Raw genomic sequence first — 25,045 nt, forward strand, 5'->3', positions numbered from 1 at the left:
ATTGTGTAAGCATACACTAGACCTTCACTCTAAGTACATTTGTATAGTAAGGAATATGATATAAAGTCTGCTTCATTCTCCCAGACTTTACTTATTGAAGATTTGACTTTCTATCATACCAGAAATACCTATTCACATAAAAGTCCTGTGGTATACAGCATAAAACCAGCTTTGTAGTTAGTAAGTGGAGTAAGTATAGTTAGTAAGTGGAGGAGGCAACATTGAGGAGGGGGGGCTCAGCATTTGAAAGAAATAAATACGTTTACCTTCCGGGTTCTTCCGTAAAACAAAGATAAGTCAACTTAAAGTAGGAGTTGTTAGGGAGAAAAAAAGAATGGCAGGTAAGAGACAGGACTAATGTGCAGCTCCCACTTAGAAAGAACAGAACAGTGTCTGAAGACTCACATTGTGAACTTTGGCTCCAAGAACCATCGCAGGAATATACCAGGAAAACTGAAAAAATTCACAGACCCTTTGAAAGAAGTGGCTTTCTGCTGCAAATGCCACAAGATAGCCAAAAAACTGTGAGTTCCCAAAGTGTGAAAGGGGGAAAAAGCCTCTGAGCACACATCCTCACTGGGGAACCTAAAAATCCAGATCGCGGGAGGATTTAACCACACTTAGAGCTGAAATGGATTTAGGGAGCTAAGTGAAATATAAAAGTACAAGTAGCAGAAAGAGCCCTGTAAGCATTCCCAGTCTTCAGCTCAAGCCCCAGGGAAGCCATTCCTGGCGTTATCTCACAGAGGTCCTTGGAGAAGGAAATGCAGCCAGTGGAACTGGGGAGAGGCCACAGGCTAAGGGAAGCTCCTAGCTGAACTCTGTAATAATTTCAACCGAGCACGAACTTCCCTAAGTAGAATCCAGGGCAGAGGAGTAGAGAGGAATGAACAGGAAGTGCAGATACAAACACAGAAGTCACAGCCAAAGGTTCAGGCAGGCAGGGAGGTAAGGACTGAGAGCCCTGCTTGCTTTCTCAGCTGGGAGGCTTTTAGGCTAAGGCAAGATCTCAGCCCTGTTCTCCTGCTGCCTGGATATAAACTCAGTGCAGTTAGGGAGGCACGGTGAAGGTGAGAATGGCCTTGCTGGCTGCATGGGAGTGGAGTGAGGCATGTCACTGCCAGCTTTCCCCCACTTGTCTGGTGACTTGTATGATACAGCAGAGGCAGCCATAATCTCCCTGGGAACATAACTCGATGGGCCTGAGAACCACCCCTCCATCCCCCATAGTGGCTGCAGCAAGCCCCACCTAAGGAGAGTCTGAGCTCAGACTTGCCTAACCCTGCACCCACCTGATGGTTTGTCTCTACTGGCCCTGGTAGCCAAAGACAAAAGACATAATCTCTTGGGAGCTCCATGGCCCTGCCCATCACCTGAGAAACCTGAGTACTCATCCTGGCCAATGTAGGGCAAGACTATATCCCCCTTCTACTATTGCAGCTGGCACTCTGTGCCACCTCTGGCTGGAGGCCAACCAATTCAACTAATAGCAGAACAACCCTGCTCCAAAGAAAGAGAAAACAACAGCTAATTCCACCCTGGCTAACCAGAGGTCCTGAGTCTGTTCACGTGACAACTTCACTGTGAGCATAACCAGTATTCAAGAAAACTGGTGCACTAAACGAAACTACAACCGAGGACTTCCAGAGAGTCCACTTCACTCCCCTGCCACCTTTACCAGAGCAGGTGCTGGTATCCACAGCTGGGAGAACTGAAGATGGGTCACATCACAGGACTCTTTACAGCACTAGCCTGGATCCTGGTAGCCCCACTGGGTAGCTAGACCCAGAAAAGCAATAACAATAACTGCAGTCTGGCTCTCAGGAAGCCCTATCCCTAGAGAAACGGGAAGAGCATCACATCAATGGACCACCCTGTGGGACCAAAGAACCTGAACAGCAGCCCTTGAGTTCCATATCTTTCCACTGAAACAGTCTACCCAAATGAGAAGGAACCAGAAAAGTAATTCTAGTAATGTGACAAAACAAGGTTCTATAACACCCACAAAAGATCACACTAGCTCTTCAGCAATGGCTCTAAACCAAGTAGAAATCTCTGAATTGCCAGAAAAATAATTCAGAAGGTTGATTATTAAGCTAAGCAAAGAGGCACCAGAAAAAGGTGAAAACCAACTTAAATAAATTTTAAAAAATACAGGATATGGATGAAAAAGTTCCCAGATAAATAGATATGGTAAAGAAAAGACTATCACAACTTCTGGAAATAAAAGACACATTTAAAGAAAAGCAAAACACACTGAAAAGTATTAATAATAGAATTGAACAAGCAGAAGAAAAAACTTCAGAGCTCAAAGACAAAACTTTTGAATTAACCCAATCCAACAAAGACAAAGAAAAAAGAATTTTAAAAATGAACAAAGCCTCTAAGAAATGTGGGATTATGTTAAATGACCAAACCTAAGAGTAATTGGTGTTCTTGAGGAAGAAGAGCAATCTAAAAGTTATGAAAACTTATTTGAGGGAATAATCAAGTAAAACTTCCCTGGTCTTGCTAGAGATCTAGATATCCATATTTAAGAAACTCAAAGAACATCTGGGAAATTCATCACAAAAACATAATCACCTAGGCACATAGTCATCAGTTTATCTAAAGTCAAGACGAAAGAAAACATCTTAAGAGCTGTGAAGCAAAAGCATCAGGTAACTTATAAAGGAAAACCTATCAGATTAACAGCAGATTTCTCAGCAGAAACCCTGCAAGCCAGAAGGGACTGGGGTCCTATTTTTAGCCTCCTTAAACAAAATAATTATCAGCCAAGAATTTTACATCCAGCAAAACTAAGTTTCAGAAATGAAGGAGAGATAAAGCTGTTTTCAGACAAACAACTGCTGAAAGAATTCACCACTACCAAGCCAGCACTACAAGAACTGCTAAAAGGAGTCATAAATCTTGAAACAAAACCCCAAAATAGAACCTCCTTAAAGCATAAACATCACATGGCCTATAAAAAAGTAACACAATTTTTAAAAACCCAAGGTATTCAGGCAACAACTAGCATGATGAATAAAACAGTACCTCACATCTCAATACTAATGTTGAATGTAAATGGCCTAAATGCTCCACTTAAAAGATACAGAATGGGAGGATGGATAAGAATTCACCAACCAAGTATCTAGTGTCTTCAAGAGACTCACCTAACACGTAAAGACTCACATAAAGTAAAGGAGTGGAAAAAAGATATTCCATGCAAATGGACACCAAAAGTGAGCAGGGGTAGCTATTATATCAGACAAAACATACCTTAAAGTAACAACAGTTAAAAAAGACAAACAGAGACATTATATAATAAAAGGATTAGTCCAACAGGAAAATATCACAATCCTAAATATATATGCACCTAACACTGGAGCTCCCAAATTTATAGAACAATTATTACTACACCTAAGAAATGAGATAGACACAATAATAGTGGGGAACTTCAATATTCCACTGACAGCACTAGACAGGTCATCAAGACAGAAAGTCAACAATGAAAAAATGGACTTAAACTATACTTTAAAACAAACTGACTTAACAGATACTTATAGAACATTCTACCCAACAACTGCAGAATATACATTTTTTCATCAGCACATGGAACATCCTCCAAGATAGACCATATGATAGACCACAAAACACATCTCAATAAATTTAAGAGAATTGAAATTATATCAAGTACTCTCTCAGACCACAGTGGAATAATACTGGAAATTAACTCCAAAAGGAACCCTCAAAACTATACAAATACATGCAAATCAAATAATCTGTTACTGAATGATCCTTGGGTCAACAATGAAATAAAGATGGAAATTAAAAAATTATTTGAACTGAATGATAATAGCGGCACAACCAATCAAAACCTCTGGAATATAGCAAAAGCAGTGCTAAGAGAAAAGTTCACAGTAATAAATGCCTGCATCAAAAAGTCTGAAAGAACACAAATAGACAATCTAAGGTCACATTTCAAGGAACTAGAGAAAGAAGAACAAACCAAACCCAAACCCAGCAGAAGAAAAATAACAAAGATCAGAGCAGAACTAAATGAAATTGAAACAAACAAAAATACAAATGATAAATGAAACAAAAAGCTGGTTCTTTGAAAAGATAAACAAAATCGATACACATTAGTGAGATTAACCAAGAAGAAAGAAGATCCAAATAAGCTCAATTAGAAATGAAATGGGAGATATTACAACTGACACCACAGAAATACAAAAGACAATTCAAGACTACTATGAACACCTTTATGTGCATAAACTAGAAAACCTAGAGGAGATGGATAAATTCCTGGAAATATACAAACTTCCTAGATTAAACCAGGAAGAAACAAAAACTCTTTAAAAAAATAACAAGTAATGAGATTGAAACAGTAATAAAAAACATTGCCAACAAAAAAAGGTGCAGGACCAGATGGATTCACAGCCGAATTCTATCAGACATTCAAAGAAGAATTAGTACCAATCCTACTGAAACTATTGCAAAAGATAAAGATGGAATCCTCCCTAAATCATTCTATGAAAACATCATTACCCTAATACCAAAACCAGGAAAGGACATAACAAAAAAAGAAAACTACAGACCAATATCCCTGATGAACATAGATGCAAAAATCTTCTATAGCTAACTGAATTCAACACAATATCAAAAAGATAATCGACCATGATCAAGTGGGTTTCATACCAGGGATGCAGGGTTGGTTTAACATACACAAGTAAATAAATGTAATGATATACCACACAAACAGAAATGAAAACAAAAATCATATGATCATCTCAACAGATGCAGAAAAAACATTTGACAAAATCTAACATTCCTTTATGATTAAAACCCTTAGGAAAATTAGCATAGAAGAGATATATCTTATGGTAATAAAAGCCATCTATGACAAACCCACAGGCAACATTATACTGCATGGGGAAAGGTTGAAAGCATTTCCTCTGAGAACTGGAATAAGACAAGGATACCCACTTTCACCAATTCTATTCAACATAGTACTGGAAGCCCTGGCCAGAGCAATCAGACAAGAGAAAGAAATAAAGGGCATCCAAATTGGTAATGAGGAAGTCAAACTGTTGCTCTTTGGCAATGAAATGATCACATACCTAGAAAACCCAAAGATTCATCCAAAAAGGTCCTAGATCTAATAAATGAATTCAGTAAAGTTTCAGATACAAAATCAATGTACATAAATCAGTAGCACTGCTATACACCAATAGCAATCAAGCTGAGAATCAAATCAAGAACTCAACCCCTTTTACAACAGCTGCAATAAAATAAAATGCTTAGGAATATACCTAACCAAAGAGGTGAAAGAGCTCTACAAGGAAAACGTTGAAATACTGCTGAAGGAAATCATAGATGACACAAATAAATGGAAACACATCCCATGTTCATGAATGGGTAGAATCAATATTGTAAAAATGACCATACTGCCAAAAGCAATCTATAAATTCAATGCAATTCCCATCAAAATACCACCAACACTCTTCACAGAACTAGAAAAAACAATCCTAAAATTCATATGTAAGAAAAAAAAAAGCCCACATAGCCAAAGCAAGACTAGGCAAAAAGAACAAATCTGGAGGCATCACATTACCCAACTTCAAACTATACTACAAGGTTATAATTACCAAAACAGCACAGTACTAGTATAAAAACAGGCACGTAGTACAATGGAAAGGAATAGAGAACCCAGAAATAAAGCTTAATACTTACAGCCAACTGATCTTCAAGAAAGCAAACAAAATCATAAAGTTAGGAAAGGACACCCTATTCAACAAATGGTGCTGGGATAATTGGCAAGCCACATATAGAATAATGAAACTGGATCCTCATCTCTCACCTTATACAAAAATCAACTCAAGATTGATCAAAGACTTAAATCTGAGACCTCAAACCTAAAAATTCTAGGAGATAACATCAGAAAAATTCTCCTAGAAACTGGCCTAGGCAAAGAATTCATGAGCAAGTGCCCAAAAGCAAATGCAATGAAAACCAAGACAAATAGATGGGACTTAATTAAACTAAAAAGTGCCTGCACAGCAAAAGCAATAATCAGCAAAGTAAACAGACAACTCACAGTATGGAAGAAAATCTTCAGAATCTATATATCTGACAAAGGACTAATATCCAGAATCTACAAAGAACTCAAACAAATCAGCAAGAAAAAAGCAATCAATCCCATCAAAAAGTGGGCTAAGGACATGAATAGACAATTCTCAAAAGAAGATATACAAACGGCCAACAAGCACATGGAAAAATGCTCAATATTACTAATTATCAGCTAAATGCAAATCAAAACCACAATGTGATACCACCTTACTCCTGCAAGAATGGCCATAATTTAAAAATCAAAAAGTAATAGATGTTGGCATGGATGTGGTGAGAAGGAACAGTTTTACACTGCTGGTAGGAATGTAAACTAGTACAACCACTATGGAAAACACTATGAAGATTCCTTAAAGAATTAAAAGTAGAATGACCATTCAATCCAGCAATCCCACTACTGGGTATTTGCCCAGAGGAAAATAAGTGATTATATGAAAAAGATATGTAGACACACATGTTTATAGCAGCACAATTCACAATTGCAAAAATATGGAACCAGCCTAAATGCCCATCAACCAAGTGGGTAAAGAAAGTGTGGCATATATACCATGGAATACTACTCAGCCATAAAAGGGAATTAAATAATGGCATTCACAGCAACCTGGATGAAGTTGGAGACCACTATTCTAAGTGAAGTAACTTATGAATGGGAAAATCAAACATAGTATGTTCTCACAAGTGGGAACTAAGCAACGAAGACACAATGGCATAAGAATGATAGAATGGACTCTGGGGACTTGGGGAAATGGGTGCGAGGGGGGTGATGGAGAAAAAAAAGAGAAGTAAGAGAAATTGAGAAGAAAAAATCAGCTCTCTGATAGGAAAAAAATGTAGGAGTTCTTAACTTGGGTTTATTAACTTGTGAAACTGTATACAGTTTTGAGAATGCATATACGCATTTTTCAAGATAGAAGATCCACATTTTAATCAAAGGAAATAGTGACCACACCCTTCCCCATCAAAAAGTGTTAAGAACTCTGAGGACAAGACTTAATACACTTATAGAAACAAAGTTAGGCACATTGACATATCTAAAGAAAGAATATGTTCCCTTGAAGGGTGGAAACTTTAAAAAAGAAGCTCTACTGGGAAAACTTTGGCCTTGTGTTTTAAAGAACTGCCCAAGTCAATTGGCACTATGGCACAGGCCAGCAATGTGTTGCCCAAGGAACACGTGTGTCCCATACTGGAGATGGATCTTTGGGTAATGATAGCTTGATTACCCTAGCGAATGAGGTGCTTCAATGAACTCCCTTTGCTCTGATTCCATACCCATCAAGCTATCTTACGTAATAATTTGGCTTCCCAATTAAATCTGCCTGCAAGTAGAGACTATGTTAATCAGGGAAGAAAAGTAGTTGATACTCCTTATCATTCCATGTACATATAAGATATGTGTGTGTCAGGGAGGGGAGGGTGTTTTTGACTGTGTGCAAGAGCATGCACTTGTGTGCATGCAAACACACATACACACACGTTAATGTTAGTCTATAAAACATTTTCCTAACTTGGCTTCCAGCATGTTACCACTTCCTCCTCATCTTTTACCTATCTGGATAATACTATCTTGTCTGGTTCTCATCATCCCAACCTCTTAATGTTGGAATGTTCACAGGCTTAGTACTTGAACCACCCCTCCCCTCCCTCCTTCCCCTCCTCTCCTCTCTTCTCTTCTCTTTCTAAACCTACTGCACAGATAATTACACCTTATCTCAAGGCTTTCAGCACAGTCTATACTAAGGACTCTCAAATGTACATCTCCATCTATACCTCTCTCCTGAGCTTTGGTCTCACATATCTAACTGCCTACCTGACATTTCCACTTATATGTTCACGAAGCATCTAAACTCAATTTGCCTAAAACTTAACTCCTGATAACCCCTGATCTTCCCTCCCAAAATCGTGTTACTGTTGCATTATTTTGTGTCTCAGTAAATTGCAAATTCATTCTTCCAGTTGCTCTGGCCAGAAACTTTGGAATCATCATTGACTCTTTTGTTTCTTTCATCCTCCATCTAATTAGTCAGAAAATCTTATTTGCTCTACCTTTAAAATAAATATCCATGGCCAGGTATGGTGGCTCATGCCTGTAATCCCAACACTTTGGGAGGCCAAGGTGGGCAGATCACTTGAGCTCAGGATTTCGAGACCAGCCTGACCAACATAGTGAAACCCTGTCTCTACTAAAAACACAAAAATTAGCCAGGTATGGTGTGCGCCTGTAGTCCCAGCTACTTGGAATGCTGAGGCAGGAGAATCGCTTGAACCCAGGAGGTGGAGGTTGCAGTGAGCCGAGATAGTGCCACTGCACTCCAGCCTGGGTGACAGAGTGAGGCTCTGTCTCAAAAATTGGAATGAAATGAAATGAAATGAAATGACATGAAATAAAATATAAAAATAAAATAAATATCCAGAACCTGATCATGCCTCATGAAACCATCTTCACCACTCACCGTAGTCCAAGCCACCATCATCTCTTGCTTGAATCCTGTAGCCTCTTACTTGGTCTCCTTGCTTCTACTCTTGTTCCTCTATATTCTATTTTTAACATGATAACCAGAGTGAGACTTTAAAACTTACATCAGATCAGGTTATTTTCCCACACAAAACCTTCCCATGACTTCCCAGTTTAATCCCAGAAAAAGCCAAAGTCTTTACAATTTATTCTAAGGTACTATACAACTGACCTCCCCACGTCCACCCTCCTGTTAGCCATCTGACTTCGTATACTATTACTATAATAAACAGCATAATGCAAACCACCCCAAGGTTAAGGCCCTGGCTCTTCACCGTTGTTAGCTGTGTGCATTCTGTTGCTTGTGTGACAAGTTACTTAACATCTGTTTCACAGATTCTCATCTGTAACGTCTTATAGGGCTGTTACAAGAATTAAATGAGTTAATGCTTGTGAAGTATTTAGAAAAGTATCCAACACATAGTAAGTGCTATATAGCATTTGTTACAGAAAATGCTCACTCTCCTGCAGCCATACTGGCCTCTATGCTGGTCTTCAAACATGACAGTTTAGCCCCCACCTCATGGCTTTTCCATTCTTCTTTCCTCTTCCTGGCATCCTCTTCCCTCAGATGTCTACTTTGTACATGTTCTCACCACCTTCAGGTCTTCCATTAAAAGTCACCTTCTTGGGGGCCTCTGCTGACCACCTAATTTACAACTGTGATACCCTTTGGCAGTCCCCACCTCCTGATTCCTGCTTTGTTTTGTTTTATTCTCCATATCACTATTATCTAACATACTATATATCTTAATTACTTTTTGCCTGTCTCTCCTACTAGAATTTAAGATTTCTGCTTTTCACTAGTCTATCTCCAATACCTACCATATAATAAGTACTCAATAAATATTTGTTGAATGAATCAATACTATAAAATACTCACAACCTTATTACTCTCATGAATTAGAGATGAGGACAGAATTCACCAGGTGACATATTCAAATAATCCTCCACTGAACAGGGTCTTTTAATCATTCAGGAGACAATGGGTCCAAAAAGTTTTACATGACTACATAAATGAGAGGAGAGTAGATATTTACACTTATTCAGGCCTCTGTTATTATCTTTCCACCTCTTGAATACTCTTCTAAACTGATTAAAGGATTAGGAAGCTGGCTGTCTCTCTGCGTCAAATTCTGTTCTCCAAGAGAGTTCAATTATCAGGTAGACTACCCATCCAATACACTAGCATTCAATACATTTGTTGGATCTCCTCAACCTCAATCCTTTATTCCCATGTTATACCCTGGGCCTTGCCATGACACAGAATTTCTCCATTTTTGAAATCATAAATGTCAATATTCTACTCAGTCTGCAACCTTCTACCTTTTAACTCTTTCATCCTTTAATTCCCACTATATCTTCAAGCTTATTTAGAAATTACAGACTCTGATTTTTCCATTTTTTGCTGATACAGCACTCCCTACCTGTCTTCTCTTCTTCTCTACCCAGCCTGGCCCCATGGTCATCACTTGGACTATGTTCTCCCGAGCAACCTCAACTCCCCTTGCCATAGTGTCCCAATAGCCAAGACAAAAACTCCAATCCTGGATCAAGGCTAAAGAACTCATTCTTCACTTATACCCCTTAATAGCTGAGCAGTTTTGAAAAAAAAAAATCTCAAAATAATGCAGAATTTTGTTTCAAATCTAATTTACAATTTCTGATTTCAATTAAGCTCTCAACCCTGCTTATAAAACCCTTTTTAAAAACTTACATAATACCTACAGTGTGCCTAGCACTGTTCTACATCGTTACAAATATTAACTGATTGAATTCTCACACTCATGGTAACACTCTGAGGTAGATACTATTTTTTTTTTCACAAATAGGACTTTTTATTTGCCACTATTAAAAGTCTGAACTTCAGACAGATTCTTGGACTGGTGGTTCATATCCATCAGTTCGTTCAACTTTAACACCTGTCTTGTCCCCAGTGGCTTTTCCAAAACTATTACCTTCACCATGAAGCTCCATAAGTTTTCCCAATTCAAACTAGGGCTTCTTCAGCATTTTTACTTTTCTAACGAAGACATCACAGAGAGGATAAATAGATTGGCAAGCCTTTTCTATGTCTTTTCCAATACTGTCTGGAATCAACTTATTGACCACTTCTTTCCAGTCATTTGTCTGTACCTCTCAGGTCATGATTTCCATCATCTTCTTCCGGATTTGGAGGACCTGTTGGTGCTGAGCATAAGAGGTCTTCCGTATCTGATTGTTGCATTTTTTAGTAAAACCAACACAGAACAGATGAAGCAATCATTGTCTGCCATTTTTTGACCATGGAACACATTTTGTCATGGGTAAGATCCATGCCATGGAAGTTAGGCAGTTTTTGCCCTAAACATCTTCAGTAATCAGCTTGAATTTTCTAAATGCAACTTCATCATTCTGCAAATCAGTAAGACTCACTTCAAGCACACAAACCTCAAAGCCATCAGATGCAATTTTGATTCCTTGGGTCCTGGTGACTAGCATCTTTCCAATATTTCTTATATTGAACATAGCAAGTGCTTTCACATCATACCAATCCTTCTTCGAAAACGGATCGACCACTTTCTTCTTGGCTCCCTTTTTGCCGCCTTTCATAGGGCGCTTGTTCTTTCCAATCGCCATGGTGCTGCTCAGAGCCAAAAACTGAGGTAGATACTATTACTGTCTCTGTTTTAGAGATGAAAAAAAATTAAGGCACAGAAAAATCAAGCAACTGCACAAGGTCACACTGCCAGTAAGCAGTAGAGCTTACTAGCTCCAAATCCTGGCAGTCTAGCTCAAGCTTTTCTCTCGATGTTCTTATCGATGTTATAAATGAAAATGAGGTACAGAGAGGCTCAGTAACTTGCTCAAGGATACCCATTTATTGAGTGGAAGAACTTTGGTTTGAATGCAAGGAGACTTATTGCAGAACCCATATACAAACCCACTAACCTATACCATCACCTCAGGACTAAAGCCATCTGAGAGAATGATGCTCAACAGGGTTTGGAGCTCCTCGATTTCCCACACTATTCTCAGCAAACTTACCTAGACCCACACCTACCTCTACCTTTCTCTCACTCTCCTAGTGTTCAATCATTCGCTCTGGACTACAATTTTTCCCATTTCTTTCCATCTCTTTCCTGTATTGTCAATCTCTCTATCTTTACTTGCTCTAATGGTCATGTTCAAGTTTCTTTCATCCCAAAAGACCTTACCTTCAAGAAAATTTTTGGTAAGGCCATTCTTTATAGCTCCCTTTACATGCTCACTCCCTTCTCAATCGGGATCGTCAAAAGAGCAAAACTCATTTTCTCACCTCTTCTCTCATTGTAACTAACCTTCTGCACTAATAACTCTTCTAAAGCTTTTGTTGCTAATGTCTTTAGTGATAATACCAACTGTAAATTCTTTGTTTTTAAATTTTTTAACTTTTTCTTTTGAGATGGAGTCTTGCTCTGTTGCCCAGGCTGGAGTGCAGTGGTGCAATCTTGGCTCACTGCAACCTCCGCCTCCTGGGTTCAAGCTATTCTCCTACCTCAGCTTCTCGAGAAGCTGGGATTATAGGCCCCCACAACCACTGGCCTGTAATTTTTGTATTTTTTAGTACAGATGGTGTTTCAGTATGTTGGCCAGGCTTGTCTCAAACTCCTCAGGTGATCCGCTCACCTCAGCCTCCCAAAGTGCTGGGATTATAGGCTAAATTCTAATGGATAATTTTTAGTCTTTATCTTACCATGTCACTATCTTGCTCTTCATTTCTTCTTCCTGACATTCACTACACCCTCGGAATCCTTAGATCTACACTCTAATGATTCTTCTGCCATCTCTGTCTCCCTTTTTTAATTCCTCAACTCTGGTCTTTTCCCCAGGGTTTGAACTGAGAGAAGTTTAAAAAAGCTTGATTTAACATTCCCCACCACCCACCCACTCCCACCCCCACCCTGCGCCCCCCACAATGTACATGCTTTATTCTTAATGATCTCCCTGCAGAAAATGCAATTTAAATGGTATTCAGCTGACAGTAATCCCATCAGTGGTCATGGCTTTGTTACTCGTTTTTGAAGAGCCACCCCTCTCATTCCCCATTCCTTCTAACTTGTGGTCAAAATGGAAACTGGCTGACTTTATATCCACATGATTGGTCTAAAGGTAAGCATCTGACTTTCAAAAAGACAGGTGTCATGGAAGCCTGACCAAAAACCCTGCTAGTTAGATGGAAAAGAAAGACAAGAGGGCAAGCTGTGTCTCTATTTTAGTCATAGATATGTTAATATATTCTCAATCAAAATTAAGGAAATATGGTCTGCTAAAGAAGTTTTGTTCTATTTTAGAATGTGAGAAATGGTGCAGGAGATGTCATGTGGATGCTGAAACACTGAAATTTCAAAGACACTTTAAAGATTTATGGTTATAAAGTATAACTGGTTCTGGATTTTACAAGATGTCTGGCCACTGTAGTCACAGACTGCAAGAGAATGTTTGTGTCCTCCCAAAATTCATATTTTGGAACCTAATTCCCAATGTAATGGCATTAGGAGGTGCGGCTTTTGGGAGGTGATCAGTGCCCTCATAAAAGAGATCTCAGAGAATGAACTAGGAAGGAGGCCCTCACCAGACTTGGATGTGTCAGCACCTTGATCTTGGACTTCCCAGCCTCCAGAACTGTGACAAATAAATGTCTGTTGTTTATGATACCCAGTCTATGGTATATTGTTATAGCAGCTTGAATACAGTTAGACATAGATTTACCAGAAAGATGCCGCAATCAAACCCATCCTCTTGGCCAGGCAGAGTGGTTCACACCTGTAATCTCAACACTTTGGGAGGCTGAGGCAGGAACACCATTTGAGCCCAGGAGTTCGAGATCAGACTGGACAGCATAGTGAGACCTTGTGTTTAATAAAAAACAAAAAAATCAGCCAAATGTGGTGGTTTGTGCCTGTAGCCCCAGCTACGCAGGAAGCTGAGTATCACAAGGAGGATCACTTGAGTCCAGGACATCAAGGCTGCAGTGAGCTATGACTGCATCACTGCACTCCAGCCTGGGCAACAGAGCGATACTCTATCTCAAAAATAAAAAATAAAAAATAAATAAAAATAAAACAAAAGAAATCCCATTCTCTCTAACAGATATGATATAGCACAATTAAAGGTTTTATTAAACATGTAATGACAATTTGGTAAGCAAGCATTGCAATAAAGCTTTCCTGACCAACTACTATAATATCACTGGCCACTTTAAAAGAAGAAAATATAAATTCTTTGCACAACCTTGGCTATATAGATATAAAATCTGCTTGAATCACATTTCTCTGCATTTATCAAGGTGCAAAGAAAAATGAAGTTGCATTAGCTTACAAATGGCCTGTCTACATCGTGTAACGGTGCAGTGAGACCTAGGGCTGTTCTCTCCATCTATGCAGGGCATACCAAGATCTACAGAGCAAAAGTGCTAGGCATGGTTTGACAGGTTGCTTAAATGGGACTTAAGGTGGGTAAATGAGAAAAAAAAAAAAGGCAATGTCAATACAATAAATGAGCTTTTTATTTCCTTTATAAGTTGAAGAAAGCATACTCTTGATTATAAAAGCAAAAACCACATCAGTTGTTGTATAGATAATATGGCACATTTATTGAACTAGACAGTCCTTTGAGACAAAACCATACTCAAAATAAAATCTTTTCATCTCAATCTTGAGTATGTCTATCTACACTTTTCTATATACAGATGTAACAAACCTCAGTATAATATAAAGAGGTGGCAAATCCTAGTATAATTAGTGGTACCTGTGAAAAATACAATTAGGGCCAGAGTGACAATAAAAGTCAGTTAAGCGACAAGTTTGAAATTCATACCCTCTCAGAAAATTGTTGAAATAAAATTGGTATGACCTTCCAATCATTTATAAATATGTGGATACTTTGGGCAATAATAAGATCACTTATTAACTGCAACAAACATTACACATCTTTTGTAATTAAATAAATAAAAATGCACACAAAAATGTATGGTTTAAGTTCAACAATCTCCTTGCTGACAATGCTATGCACTGTCTCATGTGTTGTCTCACTGATTTTTTTTCACTGAATTCATTCACTCATTAAATACTTATTGAGCTCCTTCTGTAACAAGAGTTATTATGCCAAAGATTTAAGAATTAAATCTTTATTATAATAACTCATTTTCTCACACAAATAGTTATCACAGCCAGGGCTCAACAGGAAAATCTTCCTGTCTTTCATGACTGGCGGTGGCCTCTAGAAACATACTGCCTGGTGAGGTCTGCCTGTTGAGTAGCAGCTTATGCTGCACCTGTGGTATGGTGCATACTAAACTTTTTTCTGCTGAGGTATTCACAAAAGGTCTAAATGAAAAAGAGCATGCTCTTCCATCTATCTTAAAGCAAATGTCTAAAAACAGAGACAGAATATAAAGGATGTATTTTTTTTCTATAAGAGAGATACAATGTCCTATAAAATTTCAAAATGGAAGCAATCATTTCCAGCTTAAGAACAAAGTTTTTGGAACCGATATCTGAGGTTTTTTTGTTGTTGCTGTTTGTTTTAAAACACTTTATTGTGGTATAATTGACATTGCAAAAAGCTGTACATATTTCTGTTTTGTTTTTAAAGAATGATAGAATACAGACAGATAAGGATAGGAAGAAAGGCCTTTCCAAGAAGAGGTAATGGCATTAATAAGGAAGTAAAAGGGAGTAGCTCTGAGGAAACTTGGAAATTTTGTGAACTCTAGGGCAAAGGATCTATGTAAGATAGCAATGGTCTAGCGAGGTATTTTGGATCCGGACTGTGCAAAGTTTTTTTTTTTTTTTTTTTTTTTTTTTTTGAGACGTAGTCTCACTCGTGTCACCCACGCTGGAGTGCAGTGGTGCGATCATCGGCTCACTGCAAGCTCCGCCTCCCGGGTTCACATCATTCTCCTGCCTCAGCCTCCCAAGTAGCTGGGACTACAGGCGCCCGCCACCACACCCGGCTAATTTGTTTGTGTTTTTAGTAGAGACGAGGTTTCACCGTGTTAGCCAGGATGGTCTTGATCTCCTGACCTCGTGATCTGCCCGCCTCGGCCTCCCAAAGTGCTGGGATTACAGGCGTGAGCCACAGCGCCGGCCCGGACTGTACAAAGTTTTAAACGTTCTGTGGGAAGTCTGGACTTTATGAGAAGCCCCCACAGGCTTCTCAGCAAGGGAACAACATAATTAGAGCTCTGCTTTTGGGAGATTAACAAAGTCAGACTGATTCTAGGGGGTGTGGTGGGGGGCGGGAAGAATAGTATGGCAATGGGAAGAATCCTACTAAGAGTGATAAGAGTAAAAGAGAGAAAGGTTGTTGGATAGAATTATATACTATTGAAGAAGTCATCATCAAGCAGGGAGGACCTACCAGGTGCTGTGCAGTGGCCAAGGAACTTTATATATGGTAGGATTTCAAATCTACATAAAATTCCTACAATGTGAGGAGTATTATTAACATGTTGCACATGAGACAACTGAGGTTTAGTGAAGTCAAAAAACTGCCTGGAATCACATTTAAAATGTGGTGGTAGAGCCAGGCCTGGCTGATCCAAATAGTCATGCATGGTCTACTTTCCCCCACTTCCTCTTAATGAAGAGCCAGTCAACTTATTGAGTCTGGATGTCTCATAGCTTAGTGGCATGGGAGTAGCTGGAAGGTTGCCAGCCATGGGAAAAGCCAAAGTTTGCCAGGTAGCTAGTAGCCAGTCGGTGGGCCAATCTGACTCTCTCCCCAGGACTGGCAAGAGTTCCACACAGTCTGGTCCTTTACACCTCCCTTGGGACTCCAACTTCGCACTGCACACTTACCCTCAGCCCAAGAAGCCTCTTCTCTTTTCCAGCAAATTTATGAACTGGCTGCTCAGACCATTCTCCCCATGGGAGGACAGGAATCCAAATCTGCGATTTGAGTAAACAGCTCCATTTCCCTTCACTATTATATTCTCCTGCTTCCCAAAAGGGGTCCAAAGTAACATGGTGAATAAAGAGTAGGCTTTATTCATATAATAAAGTTGAACACTCCATGCAAAGTCTCTGTTCATGAGGAGTATGACAAAAAGTTCATGAGAAGCCCTGTTTGATGTATAAAATGAATTCTGTTCAATATTGCTAATTTTAAAGCCTCATCACCATTCTAATTAATATACTAATATACTCACCTTAATACTCTATAATTAATGAATTATAGACCTCTTTAAGAACTCCTTCAAAGGACAATCTTTCAGAATCAAATTCTTCCTTGTCCCTTGCAGAAATGGCCCACAACACTATCTTCATATTTCCCACCTTCCGACTGTACTTCTGCCACTTCTTGAAGAAAGCACTCTAGCCATAAATCCCAACTAGACCCTAGATAGTAGTCCCTTGGTCAGCCATCAGCTTTAGCTCTCACCACCTCTCCTCTGCCTGCAGGGCTCTGTGCAGGTTGCCCTTTTAGCTATAGACTGTGTATAAATAGAACTTCCTACATGCACCTTGGGACTCATGTGTTAAAAGCCCTTATTTTATACAAGGTAATCCTAGTGGTAGTAGCCAAATAGAGACATGGAGATAAATTTACAAGACAGCTTTGCTTCTTTCTCATAATTCATTGAGCCAAACAAGACTGTAAGAATAGCAACAACAAAGGATGATTTATAATTTCTACTCTACATGTCACCATGGCAAGATATATAAGTGACTTTCATAGAACAGATTTAAAAGTTACAAGGCAGTTATCAGCAAATTAACATGTGTACTTTGTTTCAGAATTTATCATCATTGTAGTTAGTGCACAGGGTTTGGAATCAGGCTAGCTGGGTTTACATTTTGGTTCTGACACTTGCTAGCTATGTAACCTTAGGTTAGTTATTTAACCTCCCAACATCGTCATCTATAAAATAGGGCTAATAGCACCTACCTTATTGAGTTATGAGGATTAAATGAGTTAATGAATGTCAAATACTTAAAACCATGCTTGGCACATAGTAAGCATCCAATGAATGTTTGTTATTATCACCACCACCTCCATTATCATCATGTTTAGTAATAACTGAAATTATCATGGTACTATCAGACCAGGGCCCAAAAATGAATTAAACATTAAACTAATTTTAGTACAAATAGGATAATAGTCACTGAAGTAAAACTTGAAAGAACACTGATATTTACTTTATATTCATCATCTTGCAAAACTGGTTAAAAAAAATGGGAAGGCACAATAAAAGTTTAATCAACGAGTAAAAATTTTTGATGGCTAAATAGAGGAACTTTGTATGTTGTATTCAAGAGTAAATGAGAATGTGAAGCATTCTGAAAAACTACAAAATGCTGTATTAAAATAGGATATTATTAAAGAGAATAGATTCCACTTTAAAATGTTTTACAAGGTAAATGTTATTTTATTTTATACTTTCAACTACCTTACTGAAAAATCTACACCTATCATCTCAAGAAAATGGGATAATAAGCAACCTAACCAAGGTCATTCAGGGCTCCATCCTCAGTGAGTCACAATCAGAACATGAAGATAAGAATGTGAAGGAGAAACTGACATTCTTGCATGCTGTTTGGTGCATCCACAAAGAATGCAAAAGATGTAGAAGTGGAAGTTGTAAGAATATCCATGAATTAAACATCAGATTGGCTTCACTCTGCTTTTTAGGAGGCAAAGGGGCAAAAAAAAAAAAAAAAAAAAACAAAGACAAAAACGAAAAACAGTTCTTTAGCCAACCAGAAGTCGGTTCAATTAGGACTTTCTCAATTAGAAATGGAGCAGTAGCTCTAGAAAAAAAAAACAGAAGACTGTGTGGCAAGAAAAAAAGAAAGCTACAGATGAATTTTGGTTAATGAGTAGAAACCTAACAGAACTCAGGTGATGGGTCAGTGCAAGGACCTATAAATGACCTTGCTATGCTCAGTAAGCAGAGAAGTTCAGGAAATCTGTGAAGCCTCTGAACTGGAGAAAAAAAAGATAGAATATTGTTAAGAAATGGTAGAGAGAGAAAACTAAATGCCTGAGCAGAGTTAAATTAAGTCAAGCTGGAGTCAGCATATCATCTCTGTGCCTATAAATTATCTCTCGGCATCTAGGGTCTCACAGTGTGGCTGAGCAGCTTCTACCCTAAAGGAGTAAATTTCTCTGTTGAAATTTAGGAGAAAGATTTAGGCCTCATATTGTAATCTTCAGAAGAGAAACTCTTGAACTCTTGAATGGTGGCATTAGAATAGAGTCAAGAAAAGAACTAGAATAAGTGTTCTCTGTGAGGAGGCTAGAGGCTAGGTTAGTTACAACAGTGACAGACTGAATCCAAAGCATTATCGTTGGGCACAAAGATCAGCATGTTTGGCAGCAGTAAGCTGTAAAAAAGAAAGAAGGCAAGAAAAGGAAAGAAAGTTGTTTGACTGCTATTATCTCATGTACTCTCATGTAGCTTAAGATCAATAGAATACTGTATTGTAGTTATAAAATATATACACATCAAAGTAAATACTCTCAAACCACTCATTTACGGTGCAGCTCCTTAAAAATAATCCATCCATCATATGTGGTCCTGATCAACAAACTTACTTAGATATTTATGGAAGCTGCAGTATTTTTCAAACTACATCTTAAGAAATCCAAAATTGTGTGGCACTGTCTCAGGAGCCCCTGGGTTGTGGAGTGGGGCGGGTAATGGGGGAGAGGGAAATCAAACAAGCAGGGCTAAAAATACTCCTCTGCTTCTTAAATCAGAAAAGCTTTGCTTTTACCTGTTTTATATAACAGGGATTCATGTAAGATTTCATTTGATAAAAGACTACTGGTAAGGTGGGAAAAGCATAGGCAAGACTAGGTTTGAACTGTGTCACTGCTATTTACTTACTCTGTGACTTGGGAAAATTACCTAAACTCTCTGAATCTTAGTTTCCTCTTTTATAAAATGGGATGAATAATATTTACAAATTGTTGTATGAAGTAAATAAGATAAAGTATGTATAACACATACCATGAGACTTTAGCACATAGCAGGCACTAGCTGTTAGTTCCTTTTCTGAAAGACATGGAATATAGAGATAGATAGATTAGATAGATAGATAGATAGATAGATAGATAGATAGATAGAGACGGGTTTTGGGGTTTTTTTGTTTGTTTGTTTTTCAGACAGGATCTTAACTGTGCAGTGGCACAATCGCTGCTCACTGCAGCCTTCCTGGGCTCAGGTGATTCTCCTACCTCAGTCTCCTGACTAGCTGGGACTACAGGCATATGCCACTAAGCCCAGCTAATTTTTTGAATTTTTTATAGAGACAAGGTCTCACTATGTTGCCCAGGTTGGTCTGAAATTCCTAAGCTCAAGAAATACACCTGCTTCGGCCTCCCAAAGTGCTGGGATTACAGGCGTCAGCCACCGTGCTTGGCCAATAGATGTTTAAATAAATAAATAAATAAATAAATTTGTATAAATATATTTATACAAAAATATATATTTGTCTGTGTGTGTGTGTGTACATATAGTTGTAGAAGCTTCTGCAGACAGCTCTTCTGTAACTTGCAGTCATTCGAAAGATACACTGAGCAAGAATTTGGAGGTCAGCAGCATCACTCTCTTCAGCATTTCCAGGCCATGGCTGCCGTACTATCTGCTAGCATAAATCCTCAGCATTCAGCTACAGTTCTTCCTTCGTCTATATTTTCAACAGTTACTGTCAGTAGTTTTCATTAGCTGCTCAAAGCTATATTGCAAAGAATTTAAATATTATTATCATTTTAATAAACTAGGTCAGTTCACAAAAGCAACCAACCACAAAAGCACTTTAAACAAATAAGACTCACCGACTGAGATTAAAAGGAGCTTTAGACTGGATCCATGCAACACCTTTATTTGCCATGAGAGATGAAGTAACCTCATCAAACTGGCAGAGTAATCAACTAGCAAAATTCCCAGATGATTGTAGTAGCTCTTGAACACATACCATGCTGATTAGCTCATGTTGCATGTTGCATGAACAATACATGGCAGAGAAAAGCTAAAAGTCAGTGGGAACACTACACCAATTTAATGTTATTAACATTGCAGAAACCTACAATAACAAATACTAATTGCAAAATATGGAATGAAATGCCTACATTAAATCTTACCATCCTAATTCCACCATTGTGTGACATTGGGCAAGTTACTTAACCAAAGACTATTTCTTCACGTTTGAAATAAGGTGGCAATACCTGCCTCAAGGCCTTGTTATGAACAATATCTCTTCATGGTATTCTTGCCAAAAATCCATAACCTCAGTCTAATCACAAAGAAAAATCAGACAAACCTAAACTGAGAGACATTCTACAAAATAACTGACTAGTTCTCTTCAAAAGTGCCAAGGTCATGAAAGAGAAAATGTATGCATTAGAAGAGACATGAAAGCTAAATGCATTGTGGGACCCTGGATTTGATCTTGGACTAAGGAAAGGGACAGTGAAAAAACTAGTGAAATTTGAACTAAGTCTGTAGCTAAATTACTATTATTGTACCAATATTAATTTCTTGATTTTGATAACTGTATTATGATTATTCAAGACAAAGCTTGGTGAAGGGTATACAGAAATTCTCTGTACTAATTTTGCAACTCTGTAAATCTAAAATTATTTTAAAATTAAAAAAATTTAAATCTTGTGAGAATTAAATACAGGGTCAAAAATTTTAAACCACGCTTTTTTTTTTTTTTTAGGCGTAATTCTTCATTTAATGGCTATACTTAGCGATCGTTAACAGCAAGAACATTATGTGAATACTGGCCAAACCCAGGCTAGGAACCGCTAATAATGAAACATGTTCAACTGCAATAAAATGTGGACACTTTATCATACTTCAACTGAATAACAAATATTTTTGCAAAAATCTAACCATCAATATTTCACTCTTTGCACAATACAATCATGACTTAGTGCTTAAAGAAGTATGGATTCTGTGTTTGGCCAATGATGACAGGCTTAAATTTACCTAATACCATCAACATTTAAACAGAACATGTCAGATCTTAATTCCTCTGACTCTATGACTACGCTCATCTTGTCAGATTTCAACAGTTTTCTGTCAGGCAACACCTGGCAAAATAAACCGTTTTCATATAAATTGTAGACATCCAATAATGAGTATGGAGTGATGTGCTGTTATTCCTGTTTCTCCCTATGTTTTATTTTCAACTTGAGTTTACATCTGGCCTTGAGAGGTAAAAGCCTGCATCTGAGATAAGCAAAGATGCCCTATGCCAACATTTTTACCGAAGATTTTGTTTTAAAAAAAGAAAACACTAAAAACCATTAAAACAACTTAGGAATCACAACACTTTATTAGTTAGAGTTTCTAACATAGCACTGTTATGGCTCATTCACTTTTGCTTTACACCTAAGGGAGTAAGTGCACAGCCAAGGCTAATAAAAACTAACTTGGCTATTTCTTGGTTTTTGATGGAACCATTCATATGATAAATATACATTTTTTCCCATTATACTATACTCTTGCAAAATAATTTTTTTCTACAAAGGTTATGAGATATCATAAAAATGTCTAATGCATCTGGTTTAAGAATCCAATGCCTCTCTCACATATTTCTGCATCTGTTCACAAAATCCCTTTGACTTCAAAGGAAGCTTTTCAAGAGAAAAAGAAGATACATACAGGAAAAGTGGCCATAAATTTTTAGTAGTCCTTTTTTAAGGCCATTTTAATAACGGCATTGTGGGACAAGTATCTTCCTCAGAAACCTAAAATATCACAAATGATATTAATGACTAAAGATCTGTATAAAGATTTATGATTTCAAAACGTTTTTCTGGTTATTAAAAAGTGTGTGTCTTCAATTTAGACATGTGAAAAATATGTAATGCTATAAAAGGAAACAAATAACTTTTAACCCACTATTTAGGAAGGCCAAAGCAAAATAAAAAAGTTAAAAATGTTTGTTCCCTTCCAGGCTTTTTTTCTATGTATACGTTTATATAAACACTTATATATAAACATAACATCGTAATAACACTATGAACACAATTTTGTATCTTTTCTCAGTCTTTCAAAAAACCACATTAATCTTTCAAACCATCATTTTCAATGACTGAAATTATATGTAGATTTATACTTTAAAAAAATACTCTCACATTTAATACTTATTCTACTCAAAGCTAAATTAAAGGTTTAGAAACATTCATCTGTACTGGAATTTCTACATCTTGAAACAATCTAGATTAATAATTAACTTTAATAGCCCTATTCATAAATGCCACTGAAACAATAGTAGAGGTTTAAGAAATTTTTTCTTTAGCATTTATAATGACTTAGTGTCTTAAACTTCCCTGGGCAGTCATTAGCAGGCTGCAGTTTGTCTTTTTTTTCTCTCTCTCTTTGATTCTCTATTCTCAAGACATCTTCAATTCTTTAGTTTGGAATAAGGGGAAGTTTGGGTCTACGGCTTAGCTACTTTGATAGCATAGGTGTTAATGTGCTATTAATTATAAATAATCATCTAATTCTAGTTCTGCAGAATCAAACCCTCAAATTTCAAGGAGAGGAATTTTTGATAAATTTATCTAATTTTGAATTGTCTTACCTAACATTGCTGCTGAAATTTAAGGTAACATTTGAATAGTTGTTTGTTGACAAGCAGCTTTCTGGTATATATTAATATATTAGCTTATAAGAATTTTGTGAGGCTCACATTAATAAAAAACGGAAGTTCAAAAAATTTATGACATGACTAGAAAAATAAGTTGAACTTAAATTTTGGTTTTCATAATTACTCTCATTGGCTTTGTTTTGGCTTCATAATCATGGAACTATAGATTTTCCAGAGGTTGAAAGAACATTAACGTGTCAATCAGTCCAGCTCTCTTCCTCCACTCAATATGAGCAAAAAAAGAAAAAAAGTCCCAGAGAGACTGTGACTTGTCACACAGCTATCAAGTGGCAGACCAAACCCTTGACCTCTAGGCTACCTTCCAGTCTAGCGCTGTTTTCAACACAACAGTTACAATAGGTGTGACATCCTCACACCTACTCATTATGGCAATGCATATGCAAATGATGCCAGGAAATTACCTAATAAAATCACATTCTCTCCTTTCTCTCTAGTTCCCAGAATATATCTCCCATAGATAAAGTACGTCAAAGTGCTTGCCACTGAGACTGTACTTGGAAGACGTTTGGTAAAAGCCCGAATAACTGAAAGGGTATCCCCTCCCCCTGACTTTTTTGCTATGAGGGTAAAATTCCAAATATTTAAGACAATTCCCAATAAGACCAGGCCGCGACATGGTCTCCGTACGACGAGATTAATGGTAACAGCAGTGTTGTCAAGCGCAGGACAGGACAAACTCTGTAGCAGCTTGCGGTCACTCTTTCACAGCCTGCTAGATATAGCAGTGCTGTGGAGCCACCAGGAGCAACCAGAATGGAAGATGCACTGACACTTGCTCAAGTACCACACTGCCAACCTGCTGCCCCGACCCAAGCTGCCCAATGCCTAACAAAACTTCTCTAATCTCTCCGATAGCCCCTTAGCGTGTTGTTAGGGTAAGGAGGGTAAAAACAGTAATAAGACCACAAGAAGAGCAGTCTCTAAAACAACCGGTCTCTGAAAACATCACACGCGGGGTAGGCTCACCGCGTTGCCCGGCAACAGCGGCGGCGCTCCGCTCCCAGAACTGGAGGTGGCAGCAAGAGGTCAGAAAGCGGCGCGCTTTTTCCACCAAGAAACCTTTACGTCATCACGTATCCTTGCAACGTCACTACGCTCTGAACAGGCCGACAGTCATAGACGAGTAGACCTTAGGCGAGGGAAGGCATGTACTTTCCCTAAGAAGCGGGAGGAGAGAAATAAATAGAGGGCAGTGGGATGAGAAGAACCTCGCGGGATGGGAAGCCGCGGAGGGAAGGGCCGTCTTTGGTTACCTGGAGAGCGGGAGCAGCTGCGGATCCCTTATGAAGTGCCCGGATGAAGCTCCAGCGCTCACGCGCTTTCCGCATTGAGTGCAGCGCCATCTTGAGAAGGGCGGAGCCGTCTTGTTCGGAATGACGTCTGTTCAGAGAGCCAATCCCAGTCTCGCGACTCCTGCTTGCGGGGCGCGGCCTGGGCCTCCAGGCTGCGCAGCGCAGCCGCTATCAGGCGGAGTGCAGTTCTTGCCGAGCAGGTGGGGACAGGAACGGGGTGGGGCTTTAGTGTTTTTCCCTGGATCCCTTGTCTGCGCAGCCTTCCTGGAAGGAGAATTTCCTTGGGGGTTATTAGTAGCAACGCTTTAGACTGGAAGAAAGTCAAGTAGGCTGCATTTCTGATCTTAGCTATGTGAAGGCAACCTTTAAAAAGTTTGTTTAGGAACTCCCAGTTCTCTTAGAGGGTAATATAAGTGGTCTTTTTAGACATGTGTGGCCTCATTTCCCTTTTTTTTCTTTGAGACAAGGTCTCA

At 38.4% G+C, this 25,045-nt stretch overlaps 1 protein-coding gene and 1 pseudogene across 7 annotated transcripts in view; both read right to left on the bottom strand.

Annotated features, from left to right (window-relative positions):
* WARS2 (tryptophanyl tRNA synthetase 2, mitochondrial) overlaps positions 1–24,629 on the bottom strand; it is a 133,782-nt gene extending 109,153 nt beyond the window's left edge. For 5 of the 7 annotated variants that reach the window (XR_010152727.1, XM_063798063.1, XM_054685762.2 and 2 more), the window contains exon 1: positions 24,534–24,629. Coding sequence is in view for 5 of the 7 variants with exons in the window: in XM_063798063.1 (XP_063654133.1) it covers positions 24,534–24,623 (90 nt within the window). In the remaining 2 variants the exon portion in view is untranslated. Of the gene's footprint in view, positions 1–8,561; positions 8,728–24,246; positions 24,438–24,533 lie in introns of those variants that run through there. The other 2 variants (XM_054685754.2, XM_063798067.1) reach the window with 2 other exon arrangements.
* Positions 8,821–12,070, bottom strand: LOC134808838 (small ribosomal subunit protein eS1-like; annotated as a pseudogene).
* Positions 24,630–25,045: the final 416 nt, after the last annotated feature.

This window comes from Pan troglodytes, chromosome 1 (genome assembly GCF_028858775.2).
Source record: "Pan troglodytes isolate AG18354 chromosome 1, NHGRI_mPanTro3-v2.0_pri, whole genome shotgun sequence".
In the NCBI taxonomy this organism is placed as follows: Eukaryota; Metazoa; Chordata; class Mammalia; order Primates; family Hominidae; genus Pan; species Pan troglodytes.